Genomic DNA, 22,427 nt, shown 5'->3' with positions numbered 1-22,427 from the left:
AAGCCCTGTTGAGTCTGTCCCCACCCTATTACATTTGTACCTCTCACAAGCCTTCCCGAGAGCAATCTCAGTAAAGCTCCTGTATGGGAATCTCAGAGCCTCTGAGTCTGTTTCCCAGGAACCCTAACTTCAGCAGGTATTCTGAGCAGGTGGCTCTGGCTCTGCCTTTCTGGAGGTGTTTGTAGGGTGCTGGGATCAAGATAGATGATAGGGGTAGGGAGCCTGTCTGAGGAAGGAGCCTGCCCCTATTTATCTATCCTGCCATTAGCCTGCCCTGGAAGGCTGCCTATCTGCTCCCAGGCCTAGGTTCCAGCCCTATGGCAAGGAATGGGGCTTTAGAAACTGCCGGAGCCCACAGAGCAGCCTGTCTGGGGAGAAAAACTCAGTGCTGCTCCTGTGACCATCAAGGTGACAACGTCTTAGTTGGCCCAAGCCGCCTGTATCTCAGATCTGTATCTCATCACTTTTCAGCTTTTCTTCACTTCTCTGGCAGGAATCCACTGGCCACTTTCCAGGTGCCAGCCTGCATGGACATTGCCCCAGGCAGCCCAGTGTAGTGAAAGGAGGCTGCTACCTGCCTGGACTACTCTCTAGCTGTGTGGCCAGGGGCAAGTCACTCATTCTTTCTGGTCCTCTGCCCTTCTTCTTCACAGTGAGGATGTTTAACTCAGTAATCTCACAGGCTGTGTGGTTCTGATGGCCTCTGTGAGTCTCCTGTAAGTCAGAGGCATCCTTACTGCTTTGTAAAGACAAAAGAGCAGTTTAATATGTCCAAGACATATTAAGACACCATTTGTGAAGATAGGGAGGTACACCAGAAAGGCTCCCGTCCCCAGTGCCTGACATTTCAGAATCAATGCTTCATTTCTTTTCAGGAGTATTTCTTTGTCATGTACATACTCTTTTCAAAGGGAATTCCTGTTCTCTTCTTCCAGCTCATCAAGGGCAGAACATTTGATCCCTAACCCTGAAGCATAATGAGTCTACTACTTAGATATGAGATTTTAGGCCATGGGAGACCTGAGCCTAGGAAAGGGAATGGGGGTGTGGAGGATGCTAAGAAGTCGGGAACTGAAAATAAACTTTGCCAACACCACTATTTTCTCAGGATGGCCCAGAGGCTCAGAAGTGCAGAGCAGATGCTGGGCATCAGGCAGAATGGATCTGAGTTGTGGCTTTTGGTCCTGCTTGACCAAGGCAGCAAATGATCTATGACCAGATGTGGGGTCCAGACAGTGAACTGTGAATTCAGACGAGGGTGAGGACACAGTGGTCTGGAGGTATCTGGAGAGGCTTTTGGGAGGAGTTAGGAAAATATATATAAAGTCTGGGAAACTGAAGGTTTGCTTGGAGAGTTAATGACGAGGCCAGTTTGAATCAAGTATAATATTCTTGTAGGAGAGTCGTTCTTGACTGGGGGCTATTTTGCCTCTGAGGAGACATGGGACACTTGGTAATGTGTGAAGATGTTTTTCATTGTCATAACTGGAGGGAGAGGTGTTACTGGCATGTAGAAGATAAAGGAAAGGGATGCTGCTGGGCATCCTACAATGCACAGCTCAGCACCCCCAGAACCAAGAGCTCTCCAGCTCAACATACCTGTAGGGTTGATGCTGAGGAACCCCATTCCATGGCTTGTCACTCAATAAATGGCACCTGCTATTACAGGTGAAGCCATGTGGCAGGGATATAAAGTCTCTTGCTTATTGTTTGTCTGGTGAGCTAGAGATTATTATTCTCATTTTATAAGTGAGGAAACTGAGGCTCAAGGTGGATAAATAATTGGTCCAAGGTCTCACAGTCAATACTCTGTGGAACCTGGTTATGAGACCCAGTCCATCTACCCAGGGAAGTCAGCTGACTTTACATTTGACCCCCTCAGGGTACAGAAGAAACACAGGGAACACGGTCCTCCTCAGTGTCCCTCATCTAGCCCTTTCCTCTTGTTGGATCCACCCATCAATCACTGAGGCAGAGCTAACCCTGAATGTCTGGAATTTCATCAAGTCACATCTCTACCCAAATGCATTTAGTGCTTCTCTACTGCCTCCAGGAAAGCTCTATTGATGTCTCCTAAACCTATATATTCTCATAAAATTATACTCAATAAATGTCTATACTATGGCCATGTTCTTACTATAATTCACAGCATCCATTCCCTCTTTATTGTCTGTCTCAACAACAGAGTGATAGCCTCACATTGCTGATAAAATCAGATAAAACATAGCAACATTAACACCAAGGTTGGCCCAGTCCAAGTCCTGGAAGAACATCAGTTTCCTCCTTTCCTTCTTAGAGGAGGTGCATCTGAACCAAGTCTTGAAGCCTGAGTAGGAGTAAGCCAGACGGCCAAGATGGGGGCTGGCATCCTAGGAAGAAAAAAGAACGTGTGCCCAGTGTGGAGGTGTGGGAGAACATGTCGTGTCTTGGGAACTATGGAGTGCTAGCTGAGGCTGGGGCCTGTGGAAGGGACTGGGGAGATAAGCAGCCACCAGCTACCAGAGACAGGGATGGTCTAGGCTAAGGGGGCTGGACTTGCTCTGCAAACAATAGAGAGCTGCTGAAGGGTTTTACACAGAGGAAGTGGTATGCTCCCATTTGCATTTTAGAAAGACCATTTTGGTATCCAGGCAGAGGGTGGACTGGAAAGGGTGGCGCTGGCACAGGGAGACCAGTGCCAGGGCTATTCCAGTCCTGAGCAAGCCCTCTGACTAATACCAGCCAACCATGCTGTTGTTGCTACTGCGATGTCTTGTTTCTCCAGCTTAAGAGTACTATGGACCTGTTTGGGCCCTGGAGTACTGGAGAAAAGACTGAAACTTGTCTGGTTTAGAAACCCATAGTAGGGCATTTTCTTGACTTTGTCTTGCCTTCAGGAATCAAGTCAAGGAAATAAAAAAGGCTCAGGTGTCAACAACAACAACAACCACAACAACAACAACAAATCCTTCCCCCATTGTAACATTCCACATTCCCCTCCCAGTAGCGTTTCCTTCTTCCTTCACATTAGCATCTCAATCCCCATGACAAGTCATTGTCCGGAGGGATGGAGAAACAAAACTGACAATATGAACTTCTGGGAGATTTTTGTCCTCAGAGACCCATCTAGGGCTCTTTGGGGCCTCTTGGCATCTACCTCTACCGGCAACAGATTCATAATAACTGGCCAAATAGATTGAGATTCTCCACATCTTGGCTCTGAGACTATGGCTTTGGTCCTCATTGAAAGTCAGCATCAATAGATAAGATGCAAAGTTACTTAAGGTCTACATAGCAACTAGGAGAAATATAGTTATCTTCAGGGAGATGTCTATTATCTATTGCTGCCTAACAAGTTACTCTAGAATTTAGCATCTTGAAACAGCAAATATTTATTATGTCTCCATTTCTGTGGGTCAAGAATGTGGGAACAGCTTAGCTGGGTGGTTTTGGCATAGGTCTCTTGTGAAGTTGCAGTAGGCTGTCAGTCAGGGCTATAGTCACTGGACATTGCAGGATCCTCTTCCAAATGCACTCACATGGCTTGGGCAAACCTCAGTTCCTTTTGGCTGCTATCTGGGTACTTTAGTACCTCACCATGTGGGCTTCTCCATAGGCTGAGTGCATTTATGACATAGCAGTTGGCTTCCCCGAGGGTGAGCCATTCAAGAAAGAGATATCACACCCAAGATGGAAGCCACAGTCTTTTTATACCTTAATCTCAGAAGTGGCACACCATCACTTCTATAGTATTTCATTTGTTAGAAGGAAGTCTCTAAGTCCAGCCCACACTGAAGGAGAGAGGAGTACATCTCCACCTCTTGAAAGGAGGAAATGAACAAAGAATTTGTCGATGTATTTTTAAAAACCCTATAGGGTGGTTTTAATCTCCAAAAGTCAATATGACACAGTAGTTAAAAGCACAAATTTGAGAATCATGAAGACCTGTGTTTAATTCTGGCTCCCACATTTGCTACTTATGCAAGTTTAGGCAAGTCATTTAACCTTTTTGGATCTCAATTTTCTAATCTATAAGAGTCTAGTCTAAGAATAGTAGATGTTTCACTGGGTTGCTTTGAGAATTAAATAAGATCATGCATGTAAAGTGCCTGGCAAAGTATAAGTACTACATAAATATTACTTAATTGCTATTGCAATGGGATGATATTGTCCTCCTTCCTAGAAGACAGTATAATATAGAGGTTAGGAACACAGTTTCTGGAGTCAGGCTATCTGGCTTGGGACTTTGGCTCTGCCAAATTAGCTGTAAGAACTAGGGCAAGTCATTTAACTCTCTTGGCTTTGGTTTTCTGTAAAACGAAAATAATAATAGCTAGTGCCTGGCCATCTAATAGGTATTCAATAAATATGTGATGATTAAGGAAATAGCAGATGATAGAGGGTTATAATGACAAAGGAGTGTCTGTGTATGTGTGTGTGCACATGCATGCTAAGGATGCCACACAAAGCACGTTACTTCAAACACATGCTGTTTAACTGGGGAGCCAGGTGTAGCTGCCCCAGTGTTTTTTGAGTGTACCCTTGTACCCTTGAGCATGTCAGCCTACATGAGCTCTTTAGTTGTTCTATCTCTTATGAGTTGTTCTTGGTCTCATTGTTTGCATTCTGTTCCACCCTGGCTTGGTTCAAGCATACTTTCTTCTTCATCTGTGCTGCCTCCACCAAGAATATGTTTAATTGGTTTTGCACAGAGTCTGGAGATTTGGTGACAGGAAGGGGTGGGGTAATCACCACCTCAGAGCTGCTACATTACCTTAAATTGATTTTGCAAACGAAAGCTAAAAGCTAAGCAAAGGCGACCCATCCATTTTGCCTAAAGATGATTATAATGCTCTTTTACGGCCTTCTAAATGACAAAGCAATTTGTTACCTGCCTGCATCAACATTTGCTTATATTAGCACCCGAGATGCTTGATTTTTATTAGCCCCATGTTATCATTTTATGAAGACGCAAGGGCTCAGTAAAATTAGTGTGCAAATAGAATGCCCATTTTGCATTTCCCTGTGGTCAGCAGAAATGCTGAATGCAATTGACTTGATACAGGGTCAGGGGAGACATCCATAAAGTTAGCCTTCACCAAGGGCCTCCCTAGTGCCATTTATCATTTCTGGACTGCTAGGATAGATGGGGTCAGTGTTAGACAGTGTCTTTTAAAAGGGCTTGGTGATTTTTTTTAAGTGAAAAAGCAATATAAATACTAAGACAGCAGCTCAATTTCCATCACAATAAGATAAAATGAAACTCTCTTGTGTAAATTGTAGATGGAAATGCAGCAGAAGTGGGATCTTATATTGTTATTACTGGATCCAGAATGAAACAGGGTAGTGAAAGGGGTACTGGCTGGGTGCTGGGACTTAACTCTACCACTGCTAGCCGAATGACCTTGGACATGTCCCTCCCTTCTGTGAGCCTCATTCCCTCACCCATAAAATGGAGTTAATACTGTCCACCTCACAGAGGCACGATAAAGATTAAAAAACATAATATGAGTCTATATTTCTTTATAAACCATCATCTACACAAGTATTTTTATTTATTAATTCAATAGTCAGTCTCTGAGCACCTACTCCATGCAGGGGGGTCCTGGGAAAGATGTTAGCCATACACCCGTGGAAGTTGCAGTTTCTTCCTTGAGGAGCTTATATTCAGTCCAGGAAATGCTTAGGTGTCGAATTCCTCTTTAAATAATAAACTTCTTCAGGGCAGGTGAGCCTTCTCTCTCTCCCTTTGTTCCTAAAGGTGCCTAGCACAGAGCTGAGCAGAGTGAGTTCTCAAGACTATATTTTGGTTCCATGATATTTCTTGCTGCCTTTCAGAGGAAGCAGTGACTCCACCCATACTGATCACCCCAATGGACAAGCAAGTCCCAAGCCTTTAGAACTGGGTTTAATAGGGTTGATGTTTTTAGTTTCATCTCTGCCATTGGTGCACTTACTGTTGGGATAAAGAACCACGTTCAAAATAGCATGTCTCCAGCATTTCAGAAGGAGAAAGCCTATTAATTACTTCTATTCTCTCCCTCCAGATCATCCTCAAACATTGATAAAACCCTTCAATTCAACCTCTCTCAATGTTCTTTCTAAATTTCCTTCAGGTAATTGTTGTGTTCTGTATCAATCAGCCCTTCTTCTGCCCACTGCTGAGTATCCTTCCCCAGATGTTTCTTTCTGGGAATGCCACCCTTGGCTGTTGCTTTTGTCTTTTGTCTGATGATATCTTTGCACAATAGTTCAACTTTATTATACAAATTAGACTTCTGTAGAGACAAAAATAGCTTGAGTTCTGATTTGGAGCCACATTTTCCTACTTTTCTGCATGTCTAATCATTTTTTATTGGATGCTGGATATTGCAAATTATACATTGCTTTGACTGTCTGGATTTTGTTGTCTTCCTTTAAAGAGAGTTGGGCTTTGTACATCAAGCATTTAGGCTTCTTTTGTTCAGTTTGATCCTTTTGAGACTTGTTTTAAAGCTTTGTGAATGTGGTGGTCTAGAGTAGTTTATCCCTACCACTAAGACATTGCCCGTCTGAATTCTCATTCTCCTTGGATGATCATTGAGGACTTCCTCTTTAGTTGTGGGAATTCACATGATTCTTAGCCCTGTGTGACCCTAAGGACTGTGCAGTTCACAGCTCCTTGATCATTTTTTCCTGACATCATGGAGAGTCACCCTATGTATGCACATCTTAGAATCCAACAAAGAATCAAGAGGACTCCTGCACAGATTTCTGGAACTCTTTTTCTACAGCACTTCCCCCTCTCCGGAGCTCACAGTTTCCCAACTACTACCTGCTGAACTTGAATCTCAGTGAGGCTTCTGTGCTTTGCTCAGGATACCCCTCTCTGCTCTTTGGTCTGGAAAGGATCATCAGGCAAAAAGCCAGGGCAATCATAGGGCATATCTCATTTGTTTTCCTTCTCTCATTGATTATCTTGCATTGGCTCTTGTTCAATGTCTGAAAATACTTGTTTTGAATATTTTGTCCAGTTTTTTAGTTGTTTAAGATAAAAGGGAAATGAAGGCCAGACAAGGGATTGGGCTGTAATCTCAGCTCCTACCACCACTTTTCAACTGTATGACCTTGAACAAGTTATATAACCCCCATGAGCCTCACTTCTGCCTCTATTTAAAAAACACATTAACAGCATATTCCTGCGAGGATTATATATGTATATAACGTGCCTGACACAAAAGAAGCTAATTAAATGGCAGATGCTACTATTACTAATATATAAATAGCTACCTTCTCTACTCCATCATTTACTGAATGTTTACTGTGTACTATGCAATGTGTAAGCCTGTTTAGTCATCACAACAACCCTATTAAAATCCTTGTTTATAACCTATAAACAAGGATGTATTGTCATCCTTGTTTATAGATTAGAAAATGGGAACTTGGAAAGGATACACAAGTTGCCTAAGGTCACAGTCAATGGATTTGGGATTCAACTTCACTCATATGGCTTCCTTGGACGATTGTAAATACTACATATTAATATAATATGATCAGTTGGACCAACAAAAGGGAATGTAGTCTTTTAATATTGGGTAGGGACATAATTAAATTAGTCAGCAATGGCTGGACCTTAATGATTCTAACCCAGTGGTTTAAGAGATAAATATAAGGCATCCAGCCCATTCCCTCTGGGGTTCCCTGCCACACACCAACCACTAGACTCAGCTTTTCTTGCCCTCCTTAGCAACCATCTTTCATTTTATCTTACAGACAATCTCCGGGAAGGGGCAGAGCAGAAGGTGGTATTCATCACAGGACGTGTCCACCCAGGGGAAACACCCTCATCATTTGTGTGCCAAGGTGAGTGGCAGGATCTCCTAGGTGTCCTATACCCACATCCAACTGGGACACTGTGATGATCTCTGGAACAGTGTGGCCACAGGAAGAGCCATTATCTTAAATGGAAATTTAATGCATTTCTTTAAAGAGATTGTACCTGATCTCCATTAGGTTTTATTTCAATAAATGTTTATTGACTAGATGTATGTATGAATTAATTAATTAATTAATGGATAGATGGATGGGTGGATAAATGAACAGGGAGGGCTGAATGAAGTTATCTTATATGTGCTGTGGTGAGGAAGAGCCATACAGAATCATCTACACTCCCTAGCTTTACTTGCCTCCAGTGGTTTACGACAGGAAGAAATCTGGCCCCAGATCAATGTGTATGTTGGCAGAAGAGCTGTGAAATGGGAGGTAATGACTGAAAACTATCTCTTCACTCATTCATTCAATCATTCGCTTAAACAACTTTTGAAATACCTGCCAAGAGTAAGCACACTTGGCATCAGACAACCAGAGGCAAATAAGTCATAATTTTTATTCTCAAGTGTTTCTCTTTATAATTGCACTTTTACTTATTATTACATAGTTCATCCGTACTATATTTAATTAGTCAGCTATAGTCAGCAATATATATGTATATTGTTGAGCAAGCTGACGTTTACAGAAGTTAAGTAATTTATCTCATTTTAATCTCAAAGTGACCATGAGGTCAAAGAGATATGAAACACCTGTGGAGGTTCTATAACTCGAGGGAGGTGGCACACTGCAGTGGAAGCCTCTGAGGATTTGAAATCAGACAATCCTGGGGTCAAGTATTGGCTGTGCCACTTTCCAGCACTGTGACTTCAGTTGCCTCAAATGTAAAATGATACTACCCAGGCAGGCTGTTATGAAGCTGGCATGAGATGAATGTAAACAGCACACCCAGTCCTGTGCCTGGCACACAGCAGGCACTCAACAGATGTTACCTCCTTCCCCGTGGGAATCCGAGAAGATGAAGCACGTAATCTGCTTTGTAAACTATCAAGCACTGTGCAAATAAATATGGGCTTTATTTTCCCAGTTCGTATTCTTACAATGCTTTAGTTAGGCACGATCGCCTTCCTCTTTTTTTCAGATGAGAAGATGGAGTTTCAGGGAGGCAGTGACTTGCCCAAAGCCAAGCAGCTTGTAAGATGCATGACTGAGGCGCCAGTCACTATAGCTGACTCCTTAGCATTCTCACTTTGGCCTTCTTCCTCCCCAGCATTGTCCTTGCAGTAACCTCTTGAGGTCCCTCCTGGGTTTACCAACCCCTTTACTTGCGCCATCTGTCAGTTACTAAACTTGGCAGCAGATCTCTTCCCCCAGCTGATTGGATGCAACTGCTTTGTCTTTGTTTGTAAAAAGACAGTAGCCTTACCATCAATATGTTCATCTCTGGGAGCCCAAACCCCTGTGCTCACCTCCCCTGTGGGCAGTAGACAGAGAGCAGGGTCGCCATCCCATTTCACAGATAATGACTGAGGCAGAGAGGAATTGAATGGATCTCAGGTGCTCTCTGATGACCCTGTTTACTAAAAGGGAATCTTTGGATGGTGCTGAGTTGATACACTCAATGGCGTTCTGTAGGTTTTCAATAAATGTCTATTCCTTGACAGAGTCTTTCAATGCCTGCCCGCTGGCTTCTCAAAATAAACTGCAACTCCCTGGCATGACATTCCCAGCCCTCTGTCATCTGGCTCTCACCTGGTTCTCTGGCCTCAGCCTCATGCACTCAGCCCCACACAGCTGAAACCTTGAGTGGGCAGTCTTCTCTTGACCAGTGCACCTTTACACCTTCCACTCCCTCTGCCTAGCAGGCCCTGCGCCTGCTCCTTACCACCTGGCAAACCCCGTCCATCTCACAGGGCTCATTGTGTGTGCCCCCACTGTGGGCCTCCCTGGCCTTCTCCCTCATGTCACCTGCTTTGTGCCTGCATTGTGGATCTAAACATGGCCATCATCTTTATTGATAATGGTCATCTCTATTGCCCTGGTTTATTATCGTATACTTGACTTATATTTGTTTTTCCCCCTTTATACCACGAGCTGTGTAAGGTCTAGGGCTGGTCTCCAACTGTCATTTTCCACATCTGTCAAATGGGGTTTCTTGTTCATCTTATGGGGCTGTTGTGAGGAACAAATGCTGTGTTGAACTCAGAAAGAGGAGCCTCAGGGTTACACAGTCATTAAATAGTGGAGTGGGGCTTTTAACCTAGGTCTAGCTAACTCCCAAGCCTGTACATGTTCCCTTGTCCCACTCAGGGATGGGAACTGCTAGAAGGTGAAGTCTTGTACCTGAAAGAACTCGGAGTTCTGACCACCCACAACAATTGATATGCATTTTACAGATCAGGATACGGAGCCTCAGGGAAGTACAATGGCTTACCCAAAGTCACACGGCTAATTCACAAGTGTGGTTCTGGAGTCCATCTCCCCAATCCCGTTTCTCATCTTTCCCTGCCTCTGTATCTGCCCCAAGAGACACACAGTTCATACTTCCTTGAGGCAGTGTGAGAGGCATCATTACCCCACTTTACCAATACAGGACTGAGGCACGGTCTTTTCTGAGGGTGTCTCAGCTACATGTAGACAGCCCGATCACAGCCCCACAGGGCACAGCTGGGAGTTTCTTCCTCAGTCATAGCCCTAAATGTGTCCATCTTCCCTCAGCCCCCATCGGCCCGCCTTCTTCTTGGGATAGCAGGCAGATCCAAGGTGTGGACAGATGCTGAGATACCTTCAGTTCTGTTAACTCTTCCACATTAACTGGCTCAGTGACCTTGAGCAGGGAACAGGCATGTGAAGCCGGTTGTGCCCATCTGGCTGGGACCATGGTTCTCGCCGCTGAGCTGCTGATGCACCTGCTGCTGGGAGTAGAGTGAAGTTCTGTGGCCACATAGCTCTGGAAGGGGTGGCAGTAAGGGTAGCAGGGCTCGGATTCCTCAAGACTCTGCTTGTTGATGGGATGCTTACTGTGCTACCCAAACCCTGCTCATGACCTCTGTGAGGCCAAACTATCCTGTTCTCCAGTGACTATGGGAGAGGTCAGAGGAGCTCCTGTGTGGCCCTGTGGCCAGCCATGTAACAGCGCCATCCCTCAAGCTGCTACACTGCTAAGCATGCATCCCAGCTCCTCCCCTTACTGCAGTGTAACCTTGGAAAAACCACAAAATCTCCTTATGCCTCAGTTCCTTTATCTCAAAAGGGAAATAATAATAGAAATCCTGCCTCACAGCATTGTTGTGAAGACTGACACAGTTCATATCCATCGAGCATTTAGGATGGTCTGGAATAGAGAAAGCACTAAATAAGTGCCAGCAGTAGGGGAGGAGCTAGCACTAATGGAGTACATGGCCGGTGCCAGGGCCTCCATGAGGCACTTTGTACCCGGTTCCCCTAATCCTTACTGTGAACCAAACCCAGGTATAGGCCTCCCAGACTGTGGGCCCCAGCTCTTCCTCGTCACCTTCCTGAGAGGGCCACTAGCTGAGCTCTGCTCACCTGGAGGGTCACCTTGCAAGCCAAGAGCTTGGCCTGAACCAGACCTAGACCTTGTTGACCTTGTTTCTGACTCCTGGTCAGGTTTATGCTCTTTCACTGACTCTTCCTGGGACTCTGGGGCCAACTTTCATTGAAAATTTCCATTTACAGAGTACTTTGCCCTCTCTAGACCCTTTATCATTGAATTAATGGAACCAGAACTTATGAAACGCTACTGTGGGGAGCCATGCCGTGCTCTGAAGGGCAGCAGGGGCAGTGGGCCCAGCTGTGGCTTTGGAGTTTGATGGGCCTGAGTTTGAGCCTACCATTTCCATCTAGCTAGGGGACTTTGCCTAAGTCCTTGCCTCTCACAGCCCCTATTTCCTGACCTGCAAAATGGGGGCAGCAATGTCTTCCTCAAGGGGCTGTTGTGAGGGTTTCATGAGACAGTGTAGGTCAATGGTGGGTCAGTGCCAGGCACAGGTAGGTGCCTGACCAGTACCCATAATCCCCTCTTCACCTTCACTCTTCCACAGAAATTCCACCAGGTCACTGGGCAACTCTCAGCTCTTCTTTTCAGAACAGTCCAGGGATTCACTGGATGTCACCTGGTAAGTTGGTGGTGGAGTGGGGACTAGATCCAGATCTCCTGCCTCCCAGCCTGAGCCCTGCTGCTACATGCCAAGGTGCCCATCAGGGCCTAGACTATGAAGAAAAAGAGCTAGCCCTATCCCAGGAAGTTCACTCCTCAGGGTTATTTTGTGGGAGTAAGAGGAGGGAGGAGGATGTGCACACACACAGACACACACACACATGCACACACCATGCTCTCACAACCACCAATATTGCCAGGCACCAGGACCAAGCACAGCTTCGTACTTCCTGTCAGTGAGGTAGTGGCCTTTGCTCCTCCCCCATTCTGCTTTCCTCCCACCTCTCTTCTTCACCTGTTCTTCCTCTTCTCCTCACTATCCCAAACAGCCTCCCACTATAGGTGTGGTGCTAGATCCACTAAGGGTTTGTGACAGGGCCTTTCACTTTTCTAGACTTCTGTCTCTTCATCTGTGAAATGGGCAGAGCTGGGGGCAGGAGGGTGAGGACTTATACTCTGTGAACTTTAAGGTCATCAGGAGCAGCCTTTCTGTGAGTCCATAATTTGAGGCCCTTGGACTCAGCTGAGGGCAGACAGGGGTCCGGTACAGGGGCCCGGTGCCAGGTCAAGGAAAGGCCAAGAGTGGCTGCTGTGGTGCAGATCACACACTGGGCCAAGCAGAGACCTCAAACTGTCTTGCTTCAAACCTTGGCTCTTCCCACTACAGAGAACTGCCTCTGAACAGAGAATAGAAACAATAAATTTTGCACAGAAATCTCTAGAGAGAAAATCATGCAGGCATATGCAAATTATTCCACAAATCACATGCGGATAGACTCCTTGCTCTGTGCATCTTGTCTTCATGGAAAGAGCACTGCTTTGAAGCCAGCAGAACTGGGTCTGAATCCCAACTAGGTTCCTGTGAGGCACTCAGCAAGTGATGCCACACCCTGACTTTCTTTCCCTGTCTGTGAAATGGAGCCAATAGAATTACAAGTCAGTCCAGCTAATGAATGTACAGTAGTTGTCATGGGTCGATCTTTATTCACTCACTTGAGTGTTTTCCCTGTGCCAGGCACTGAGCTAGGCACTAAAAATATAGTGGCAAAGAAAGGAGACCTGTTCCTGCTATCTTGGAGCTCATGGCCTGGAGGGAAGATAGACTTAAACCACAGTGTAAGTTTAAGTAAGCCTCAATCCCAAAAAAGAAGTGCAGGAAATGTAACTTTCTTATTTTTCTATAACTGAATTCAGTTTCTATTTTGAGGCCCCATGCTACCAGGGGCCAGAAACTTAATCTCATTTATGTTCCTCAAGGTTGGGTGCTTTCAGCAAAGAGTTCTGATGCTCTCGGGGTAGCAGGCAAATCATTGTATCATTGGTGCCACCATCTATCCACACTGTTTGCTCCCTACCCACTGCACCTCATGACTCTCTGGACCTTGGCCGCTGCAGAGCCCCTGCAGGTCACTACCATGTTCCACCCTGGTTCCTGACTGAAAGCTGCCTTACCTCTGCCAGCTCTCTCTGCTATGCCTGCACCCTACCTCCACCTCTGTCCTGCCTTCAGGAGGACCTGCTCTACAGTATTCCTTTCCTCTTAGCAGCATTCCACGCTGCAGCCAGACAGAGCTCTCCAAAGCCCATATCTGACCCAGGCTTAAAACCTGGCAATAGCTCTATAGTCGCCTTCAGGTTTTTTTCAGCTGGAACAGCAAATCCTTGTTCACCTTTCCATTCGCATATCTACAGCAAGCCAACGAAGAGCAATGATGAAAACAATACATGCATACACTTACCATGTACCACTTTGCTTATATCAACTCATTTAAATCCTCACAAGAACCCACAAGTAATTCTTATTCTCCCCTTTGTAATTGATGAGGAACCTGGGGAACTGGGAGGTTAAGGCCACACAGCAAATGAATGGCAGAGAGAGGCATCAAACCCAGATTGTCCAGTTTCAGGGTCTATGCTTTTAACCATGAAGCCAAGGCCCTGGAATTGAAAAGCTTTCCATTACCAACAGACCATCTCTTCTTACCCCAGCCTGGATACCTTCCGCTGGCACCCCTTTCTTTTTATTTTAATTTTAAATTTTAGATTCAGGGGATACATGGGCAGGCTTATTACATGGGTAAATAGTGTGATGCTGAAGTTTGGATTTCTAATGATCTCATCACCCAAGTAGTGGACATAGTACCCGATAGGTAGCTTTTCAGCCCTTGCCTCTTCCCTCATGCCCCTCTTTATGAATCCCGGGTTTATGGTTCTCTTGGTGTCCGTGTACACCCCATGTGTAGCTCCCACTTATAAGTGAGAACATGCAGTATTTGGTTTTCTGTTTCTGCGTTAATTCACTTAAGATAATGGCCTCCAGCTGCATCCATGTCACTGAAAAGGACATGATTTTATTCCTTTTATGGCTGCATCCTGGCACTCCTTTCATCTGGCTCCACTCTACTCATTTTTTAAGTCCCCTTTCCAAGATCCCCTCTGGGGCCCCAGGCCCCTGCTGGGTCCATCAGAGCCTTTGCCAGCCAGTGGGGAGTTGCTTCCTTGCTGTGCACCCCTCTGAGGCAGGACCATCTTAGGCATCTTGAAATGCCCAGAATTTGGTGTGCCAATGAATGTTTGTAGAATGAGCGATGATCAGTTCAACTAATCCCACACAGTCAAAGTTGTCTGAATTCCTGGAGCAATCCATCAATAGGCATTTATAAGCACCTACTATGTGCCCAGCCTGAAACCAAACACTCTAGGAGAAAAAAAATCAGCAATAAATATAAGCCTCAGTTGAGGTTTGGCTAGAGAGGTTCATCCTGGTCTGTTGGAAGTTGGGACAGGGCAGTGATCTCTAACTTCCAGCTTTAATTTCAAATCCTCTACCACTTTGCCTCCTCTTCTGGCCTCTCTAGCTTCCAGCCTTCCTGTCATCCTGCGTTCTTCCAGCGTCCTGATTCAATCAGCTTGAAGAAGAGGACCTGGCAAACTTGTTTACAGAAGGAACAAAGGCTGATCTCAAGGAGGTTGATGGTATCTTCCAGCAGGAGGGAGATTATTCTCCTCACTTCACGGATGATTCTTCTACTTTTGGTGGAGAGGAATAAAATAGATGGAATCATACAATGTCAGTGTGGGGAGTATCCTTGAGAATTATTTAGTTATTTCTCCTAATTTTAAAGATAAGCATAGACCCAGAGGCTTTCTACAGGTCACCCAGTAACTGAGCCAAAACTAGAACCCAGGCTCTGTTTTGATTTGTTGGCTTCTGCCATTCGGTATCCTTGTCTCCAAATTTCATTGTTAGTCAACTTCACAGACTGGGACTCCTACTTCTAAAACTAATCCTGTTTTTAACTACCCGCTGCCTTTCAACCTTTGATCTAAGTGAGTTCATTGAAGCATGCCACAATTTTCAGGTGCTGTGTCAGGCAGCTAACACAGGATCTCTAACACAGGTACACAACAGTCTTCCAGATTAGGTATTATTATCCCTATGTCAAGATGAGAAAACTAGTCAGGGGAAGCTAGTCAGTAACTTCTCTAGCTAACACTCAGTTAAGATTTGAACACAGGTCCTGAGACTTTCTGCTCCCCTGGTCCCTCTGTTTTCTTGGTCCATCCAGTGCTTTTGGCCCTTGGCCAGGGATGGCATTTTCTCTCCACTCTTACATGCCCTCACAGTCTTCCTCATATTCCTCTCTCACCACAAAAAAAAAAAAAAAAAAGAAAGAAAGAAGAAAAAGAAAGATCTCCCTATTTCCTGATGAATGGGAATGATTTTGAATTGTATCTGACCTCAAACCAACTGATGAGTCTAAAACCTCCCCTCTCCTTGCCCCACACCCACCCTAGGAGAGGGAGCTCTGGGCAGCTGCAGCCTCTGGTCTGCCTTTGTTTTCTCTCATTCTTTTATTAGCTGCCTAATTGGCAGCCCAATTAATCTGCTCATCTGTGAAGGAGGATGGATCACAATGAGCTACTCCATTTCCAGAAGCCATTCTCTGAGGCAGTGTGGCCAGGCCCTGAGCACAGGCTGCCTCCTTGATGGAGGGCCGCCCCGGGAGCCGGGGTCAATTACTGGACAGATTAAGCAATTATTAGCCCCTAACAAGGGCGCCTGGCATCATTACCCTGCGTGTTTACTGGCAAACTGCAGCTTTAATATGAGGACCAACAAATAAATTAGGGCATCTGGTCTACTGCCGCGTTAGCCGAGAAGTAAATGATGTCCAACTGGCTTTCAGCTGCCTATGGATTCTCAGCCCTGGCCTAATGAAAAGTCTGAGATGTCCCTCACTGGTCACAGCAGCTCTGGAATGTGCTCTGGAGCGAGTTATCATTCCAACAGCTGAGTGCCTGCACTGGGCACTTGTTCTTAGTTACCCTGCTGCCTTCCTCCTGCCATCTATCGAACCTACCTTTCTGACAGGGCTCTGCTCAGAGGCTTCCTTTTGATGCCTTTCTTGCTCTCTCCAGCAGGAACGGGGCCCCACTTCTGCATTGTGGGAGGGTTTTGCATTCTCCTATCACTTTCCAGCATTATAGTAATTTCATGGAATGCTAGAGCGCCATTTTGCCCATTTTCTTTTTCAGGTCTCTGATGAAAGAGTAGAAACATGGGGGAGATAAGGAGAGGGACAATGGCTCAGAGTTGTTTGTTTTCTCACCCCCTCTTCTATGGGTAGATGCAGGCTGTCACTAGAAGGATATCAAGGAGGGAGTGACAGGATCAGATTCGCACTTTCGGAAGATCCTTCTGGCTTCAGCAATGAGGGCTCATTTTGTAGGTGGTGGCTCTTATCCAGGCCTGGTGTGATGGTAGCCTGGGTTAGAAGACAGGCAGTGGGATGGAGAAGAGGGGAAGATTTGCTCCATTCAAGAAAGGGACATGCGGACTGCCTGGCAGTAGGAAAAATGTCATCGAGACAAATTTTCTAAATTTGGTGACCAGAAGGCAGGGTGATTTTAGTGCCAGTGAGAAGCCAGGAAGGCAATCATCCCTGGAGTCCTGGAACAGAGGATCTTCAAAATGAGGAAAGAAGCACATTTGGAGTACATGAAAGAAACCTCCTTCTGCTCATGTGACTTTGGCTAAAATGCTTTTCCTCTCTGCTTCTTGGTGTGCCTATCAGCAACATGAGCATTTAAATCCCTAAGGGCCTTGACCCTGTGATTATCACATCTGATGTCAATGTTTAGCTAAGTATGCCTATTAGAAAGCATCTCTTAGTTTACTGTTTAGTGCTAGCCCACCTCTCCCCATCTCTGTGTGATGAAACTAGGTGGGCTCTCAAAGCACAGCTCAAATTTTATCATTCTCGGAAGGCCTCCCGGTTCTCTACAGCAGGAAATGCTCTCTCCCTCCTGCCCATGGGCTTCAATGTTACGTCTTCAACTGTCTCTTGGAAATACAAATGTATTTGTAAATACAGTTTATGCAGCTAACACGTAGTCTATAGCCACACACCCAAAGTGGCCAATAACAACACAGGCCAAAATCACCTATTGAGCTCTTCTTGTTTTCCAAGCTGAGAAAAATGTGTTTCCTTCTTGAAATGCTTTGTTGTTAAACCGGGCTCTTCTCTTTCTCTAGGGATCATTGACTTCCTTGTAAGCCAGCACCCTATTGCCCGTGTCCTCCGGGAATACCTGGTCTTCAAGATCGCACCAATGCTCAATCCTGATGGAGTCTACCTGGGCAATTACAGGTAAGGAATCGGGGAGAATGCTTGGAAGCAAGTACTTATAGGATGGTAGTATGGAAGCAAGAAGAAATATGGGATATATTTTTTGAGGAAGAAATTTGAGGCTGCCCATGAGTCCATTAGAGAAAGTTTCACCCTGGCTTTTGAGAATTTCTTTAATTAGCTTTGGCTTTTTCATGCACAGCCACCTAAGGTCACTTGCTCGGATTTTCTGGACAGCTCACTGGACCAGGAATCAGGAGACCTAGTCTCAGTTTTGGCACCTGCTTTCCATATAACCTTGGAGAATCCACTTTTCCCTCTCTGGGCTCAGTTTCTCTTGCATAATGGAGACAATAATTACTTACCTGAAAGGGCAGTTGTGAGAGCTTCAAAAGAAGTGGTGGGAAGGAATGTGCTTTGCAGAATATCGTGGGGTAGTTATAATGATCACTGTTTTGTTGTGTTTCTTCTTGGAGAATATCAATGAGAATAGAATCCCAGGTCATCTGAAAAACATTTCTCTTCAGTGTGGGCATACCAGCCATCCCCACACTCACTCACGCACTCAAATCTTGAACTCCCTTTCTCCTGGCTTAGCACCATAATTTACAGCCTAAAATTCCACTGCCCAGAAGATTGTCTGCCAAAAAAACACCAACTCATTTGAGATAGATAGTGTTATTGCCCTTACTTCACATTAAGGTAACTGACTTGCCCAGTCACACAGCCAGTAAATCATTGACTAACTTCGCCATCCAGATTATACAGTTTTAGAGCTCTTAGGCCCACGACTTTCAAGATGACATTCAGACCCCCCAGCTTTGCATGCAAGGCATTGTCTGCCCTGCTGCCTGTGTGTCCACCATCCTGCCTCACCTCTTCTCCTCTCCTCCTAGAACAGGTGCTGCAGCTGCGTTGAGCAAAGCCCAGTTCCCCAGATGTGTCCTATTGGTTCCTGCTACCTTACCTTCATACAGCCTGCATGCTGCCCAGAAATCCCTCATCCCTTCTTCATCCCATTAATTCTTTGCAACTCAGTTCATGTTCCTTATTCTGGAAAACATCCCCTTAAACCCTAAACAGAATTGGCCACTTTCTTCTCTGAGTTCTCACAGGCCTGATTATTTATTTGTTTGTTTGTGTATTTGTTTATTTGTTTGAGACAGGGTCTTGCTCCATTGCCCAAGCTGGAGTGCAGTTGTGCAGTCATGGCTCGCTGCAGCCTCGACCTCCTGGATTCAAGCGATCCTCCCACCTCAGCCTCCCAAGTAGCTAGGATTGCAGGCATGAGCCACTGTACCAAGCAGGCCTGGTTATCGAACAACTCTTATTTCATTGCATGTCCCCCACTGTACTTAAATGTACTGGAGGGCAGAGACTGAACCTTAATGGGCTTTGTGTCCCTCATGCCTAGCAGCAGGGATCAGCACATAGTAGATGCCTAAAAAGTGTTTGAGAAATATGAGAGATGAGAAGGATGACTTTACTGATGAAGAAACTGAGTCCCAGAGATGAAATAGTACTTACTCAAAGTCCGTGGCCTAACTCAGACCGGAACCAGATCTCCTGACAGCCAGCCAGGCTTGTTTTACACAGAGTTGGTTTACTGCTTTCCAAGAGCATGGCAACTGGGTCCAGAGGGGCTTCCTGGTACCCTTGGGTGTGAGTTACAGAGAGCCCATGAGATGCCTGAAGTCTTCATTAAAGACAGTTTTGCTTCCACTCTTAATTGGCTGAAGTGATGGTTCATTAGCATTTTCAAGTTTTATGGCTTGTTGCAGGCCTGAGAGTGATGCTTTTCCACCTTCCACGGACAGAGTGTACTGTTAACGATAATAGTGGTAGAAAGACCATTTGATTTATGTTAATGTTTCTGTTTAATTACCAGAGCAGTGGTCAGAGAGAGAGGTCAATACTTCTCTCCACACATTTATTTATGTCATCTTCTGCTGTCTCGGGAAGGACTAGCTTGAAGGAGATCAGTGACCTTGGCCAAAATACCTCCCCTCTCAGGGCTTTAGATGGACACTGGGATGGTGATGAGGGCTACATGCTTTCTACATGTCTTCAAGCCCCAGATTTTGTGATTTGAGGACTCTGTGATAAAAGATTTCCAGCCCTCAGAAGTGGTTTCACCCTGAAGCTTCAACCCCCAGCATTCTCCTAGTGAGAATATGTGATTCTCATTATGAGACTTGGAGAGCAACTCTAACCACAAGCATTAATGCTGTTGCTAAAACTGTACAACAAAGAGCCTATCAATCATGAGAATTCACTACTTAAAGCTTTAGAGAATATATAAAAAAATAATAAAGACTCAGAATTGAGAACTTCAAAGTGCCTTAGAGGTCCCCTAGGCCAGCCACACTACTCTCTACAGCAGTACTTTCATGGTTTGGCGAGACTTGCCAAGGCATTATGGGGGGAAAAATTCAGAGTTCAAATAAGTTTAGGAAACACAGAGTTAAGCAAAGTTAAACATGTTCTTTTATAATATGACTTTTCAGAATTTTGAATATGCTTATAAACATAGGGAATCTAAGAGGGGAAATAGTACTCAGTGTTTCCCAGAGTTAAGTGAGAGAGGGTCCACATCCTCCCTGTAACCAGTGCTAGGGTTTCTGAAATACATTTTGGGAAATGCCACTCCAAGAATTCTACTTGCCAATCCAATGGCCTGTGAAGCACTCACACACTGATCTCATTTAATCCTCATAATTCTGTGATGGAGGAACTTTGTTTAACTTTGCTAAAGTTTTTCTAAATTCAAATAATAAAAATCTACTAAATCTGGCTTGAGTACAGGAGAAAAGGTGGCGGTGGGGGAGGGAGAGAGGGAAGGAGCAAGGAGGGAGGGAGGGAGGGAGGGAGGGAGGAAGGAAGGAAGGAAGGAAGGAAGGAAGGAAGGAAGGAAAGAAGGAAGGAAGGAAGGAAAGAAGGAAGGAAGGTTGGTTCTCAGAATTTTAGTGTAGTAAAGAGAGCCAGATTTCCCAGGAACTGATCAAATTGCTAGAAACATGTTGGAAGACAGGTGGCCAGGTCTTTGCCTCTCTCTCATGCTCTTTCGCTTTCATTCTCTCAACATCTCCCTCTGGAGGTGCAGACTCCCAAGCCTCAGAGAAGTTAAGTCATCCCCCTGAGGTCTGTGGCCTGTGAGGATCGGGCGGGGATGCAGGTGTGCCTGACCTAGCCCTGCTCCTCTCTGCAGTCCCACACTCCCCTGATAGCCAGCACCAGGCCTGCCAGATCCTGGGAGGAGAACCAAAGACAGGCCTGCCCTGAGGCACCTCATTCTGCTGGCTGGAGAGATGGTTCAACAGACCAGTTCCCTGCAGTGTGAGAAGGGAAGGCAGGAGCTTGGAAGGAGTAAAGGTCAGTGGTTGAGAAAATGGACTTTGGTGTCAGGTCAGATTTCAATTCTGCTCTGCTGCCTACTTGCTATATGACCTTGGGTAAATTACATGGCCCCATTAAGCTTCATTTTTCTCATCTGTAAATGGAGATACTATAGAGTTATGAGGCTTTTAGTGAGATAATGCATTTAAAGCACAGTGCTAAGCACACTGTAAGTTATAAATAAACATTTATTCGTCCTTCTCTTCCTCCTCCTCACTCCTCCACATTAAAGAAGCATATAATCCAATCTAGGACGGCTGGTCAGGGAGATTTCCCAGATTTCATCAGCTAAGTTTAGATTTAATAATACAAGTACCTATTCTAAGGTATTTATAGTGAACTAAAGAAGGTACACTCTAGAACTGAATAGCAGTAGATGGCCACTATACCATGATGGATCAAGCTCTTTATGTTAAAGAACAGCAACATTTTCTAACTAGACTACTGTATATGATACCAGACCATGGTTTACAGTAAGAGTATATAGAGCTATACTACAGTTTATAGCAGCAATATATTGTAACTATAGTATACGCTATAGTAGCTATCTTTAACAATTATGTTGGATGATATAACAATAGATAACAGTTACCTTATACAGTAAAAGCACAGAGCAACTATACACTCTGTCTTACTTACTGCACTCCAGTTACATTTGCCTTCTTTTCATTTCAGGTCTTAGGTTTAACGCCACTTCACAGAAAGGCTTTCCCAGGGCTTGCAATATATAGTGGGTCTCCCATTACACTCTTTCATAGCACCCTGTCCTCTCCCTTTATGGCTCTTGCCCTAATTTGTAATTATGTGTTTATTTATGTGACTATTTGTTTAATGATTGTCTTCACTTTCGACTGTAAACTCCGTGAAGTCAGGACTTTGTTTACCTTGTTCTCTGTATCCCCAGTACCTGGCAAATGGGCTCTTGATATATATTTTATCTTTCTAGTCACTGACCTAAAGTTCACATATATGTTTCCAGAATGAACAAATGAACTAAACAACAGTGTTTAGTGATTATATGATGGCACAAAGCTACAGTGCCCAGTGTAGAGTAACTAGGGCCAGGTGCAGTCAGCCCCCAACCCTTTACCTTCATCTACATGGCCTCCTGGCCTAGTTGTTTTAACTGTATGTTGTTGTGACAGGAACACTGCTATGCTTTAACCTGATGAGCTGCTGTTATAATTTAACAAACTGGATTCTCAGCCATACTTAGTTATTGCACAGAGCATGATACTTTTAAAGGCACTTACAAAACCACATTTGGTCATACAACAGTGACCAAGAAAGGAAGGCCAGTTTTTACTGTATCCATTTAAGCTATGGGAAAACTGAGGCTGAGAAGGTGAAGAGCCATGTTCAAGGCCATAGGGCGCATCCAGGGACTCACCACACTCCCACACATTGCCTTTGCTCTATAAGCTATAGGCAGA

At 45.0% G+C, this 22,427-nt stretch overlaps 1 protein-coding gene across 1 annotated transcript in view; it reads left to right on the top strand.

The window, feature by feature from the left end:
- AGBL4 (ATP/GTP binding protein like 4) overlaps window positions 1-22,427 on the top strand; it is a 1,461,703-nt gene that overhangs the window by 1,321,631 nt on the left and 117,645 nt on the right. Inside the window, exons 7-8 of the mRNA XM_030823879.1 lie at window positions 7,732-7,821; window positions 17,505-17,619. Of these exons, the coding sequence (XP_030679739.1) occupies window positions 7,732-7,821; window positions 17,505-17,619 (205 nt within the window). The remainder of the gene's footprint in view (window positions 1-7,731; window positions 7,822-17,504; window positions 17,620-22,427) is intronic.

The sequence above is a fragment of the Nomascus leucogenys genome, chromosome 12 (assembly GCF_006542625.1).
Source record: "Nomascus leucogenys isolate Asia chromosome 12, Asia_NLE_v1, whole genome shotgun sequence".
In the NCBI taxonomy this organism is placed as follows: Eukaryota; Metazoa; Chordata; class Mammalia; order Primates; family Hylobatidae; genus Nomascus; species Nomascus leucogenys.
This window is presented reverse-complemented; position numbering and strand designations above follow the sequence as displayed.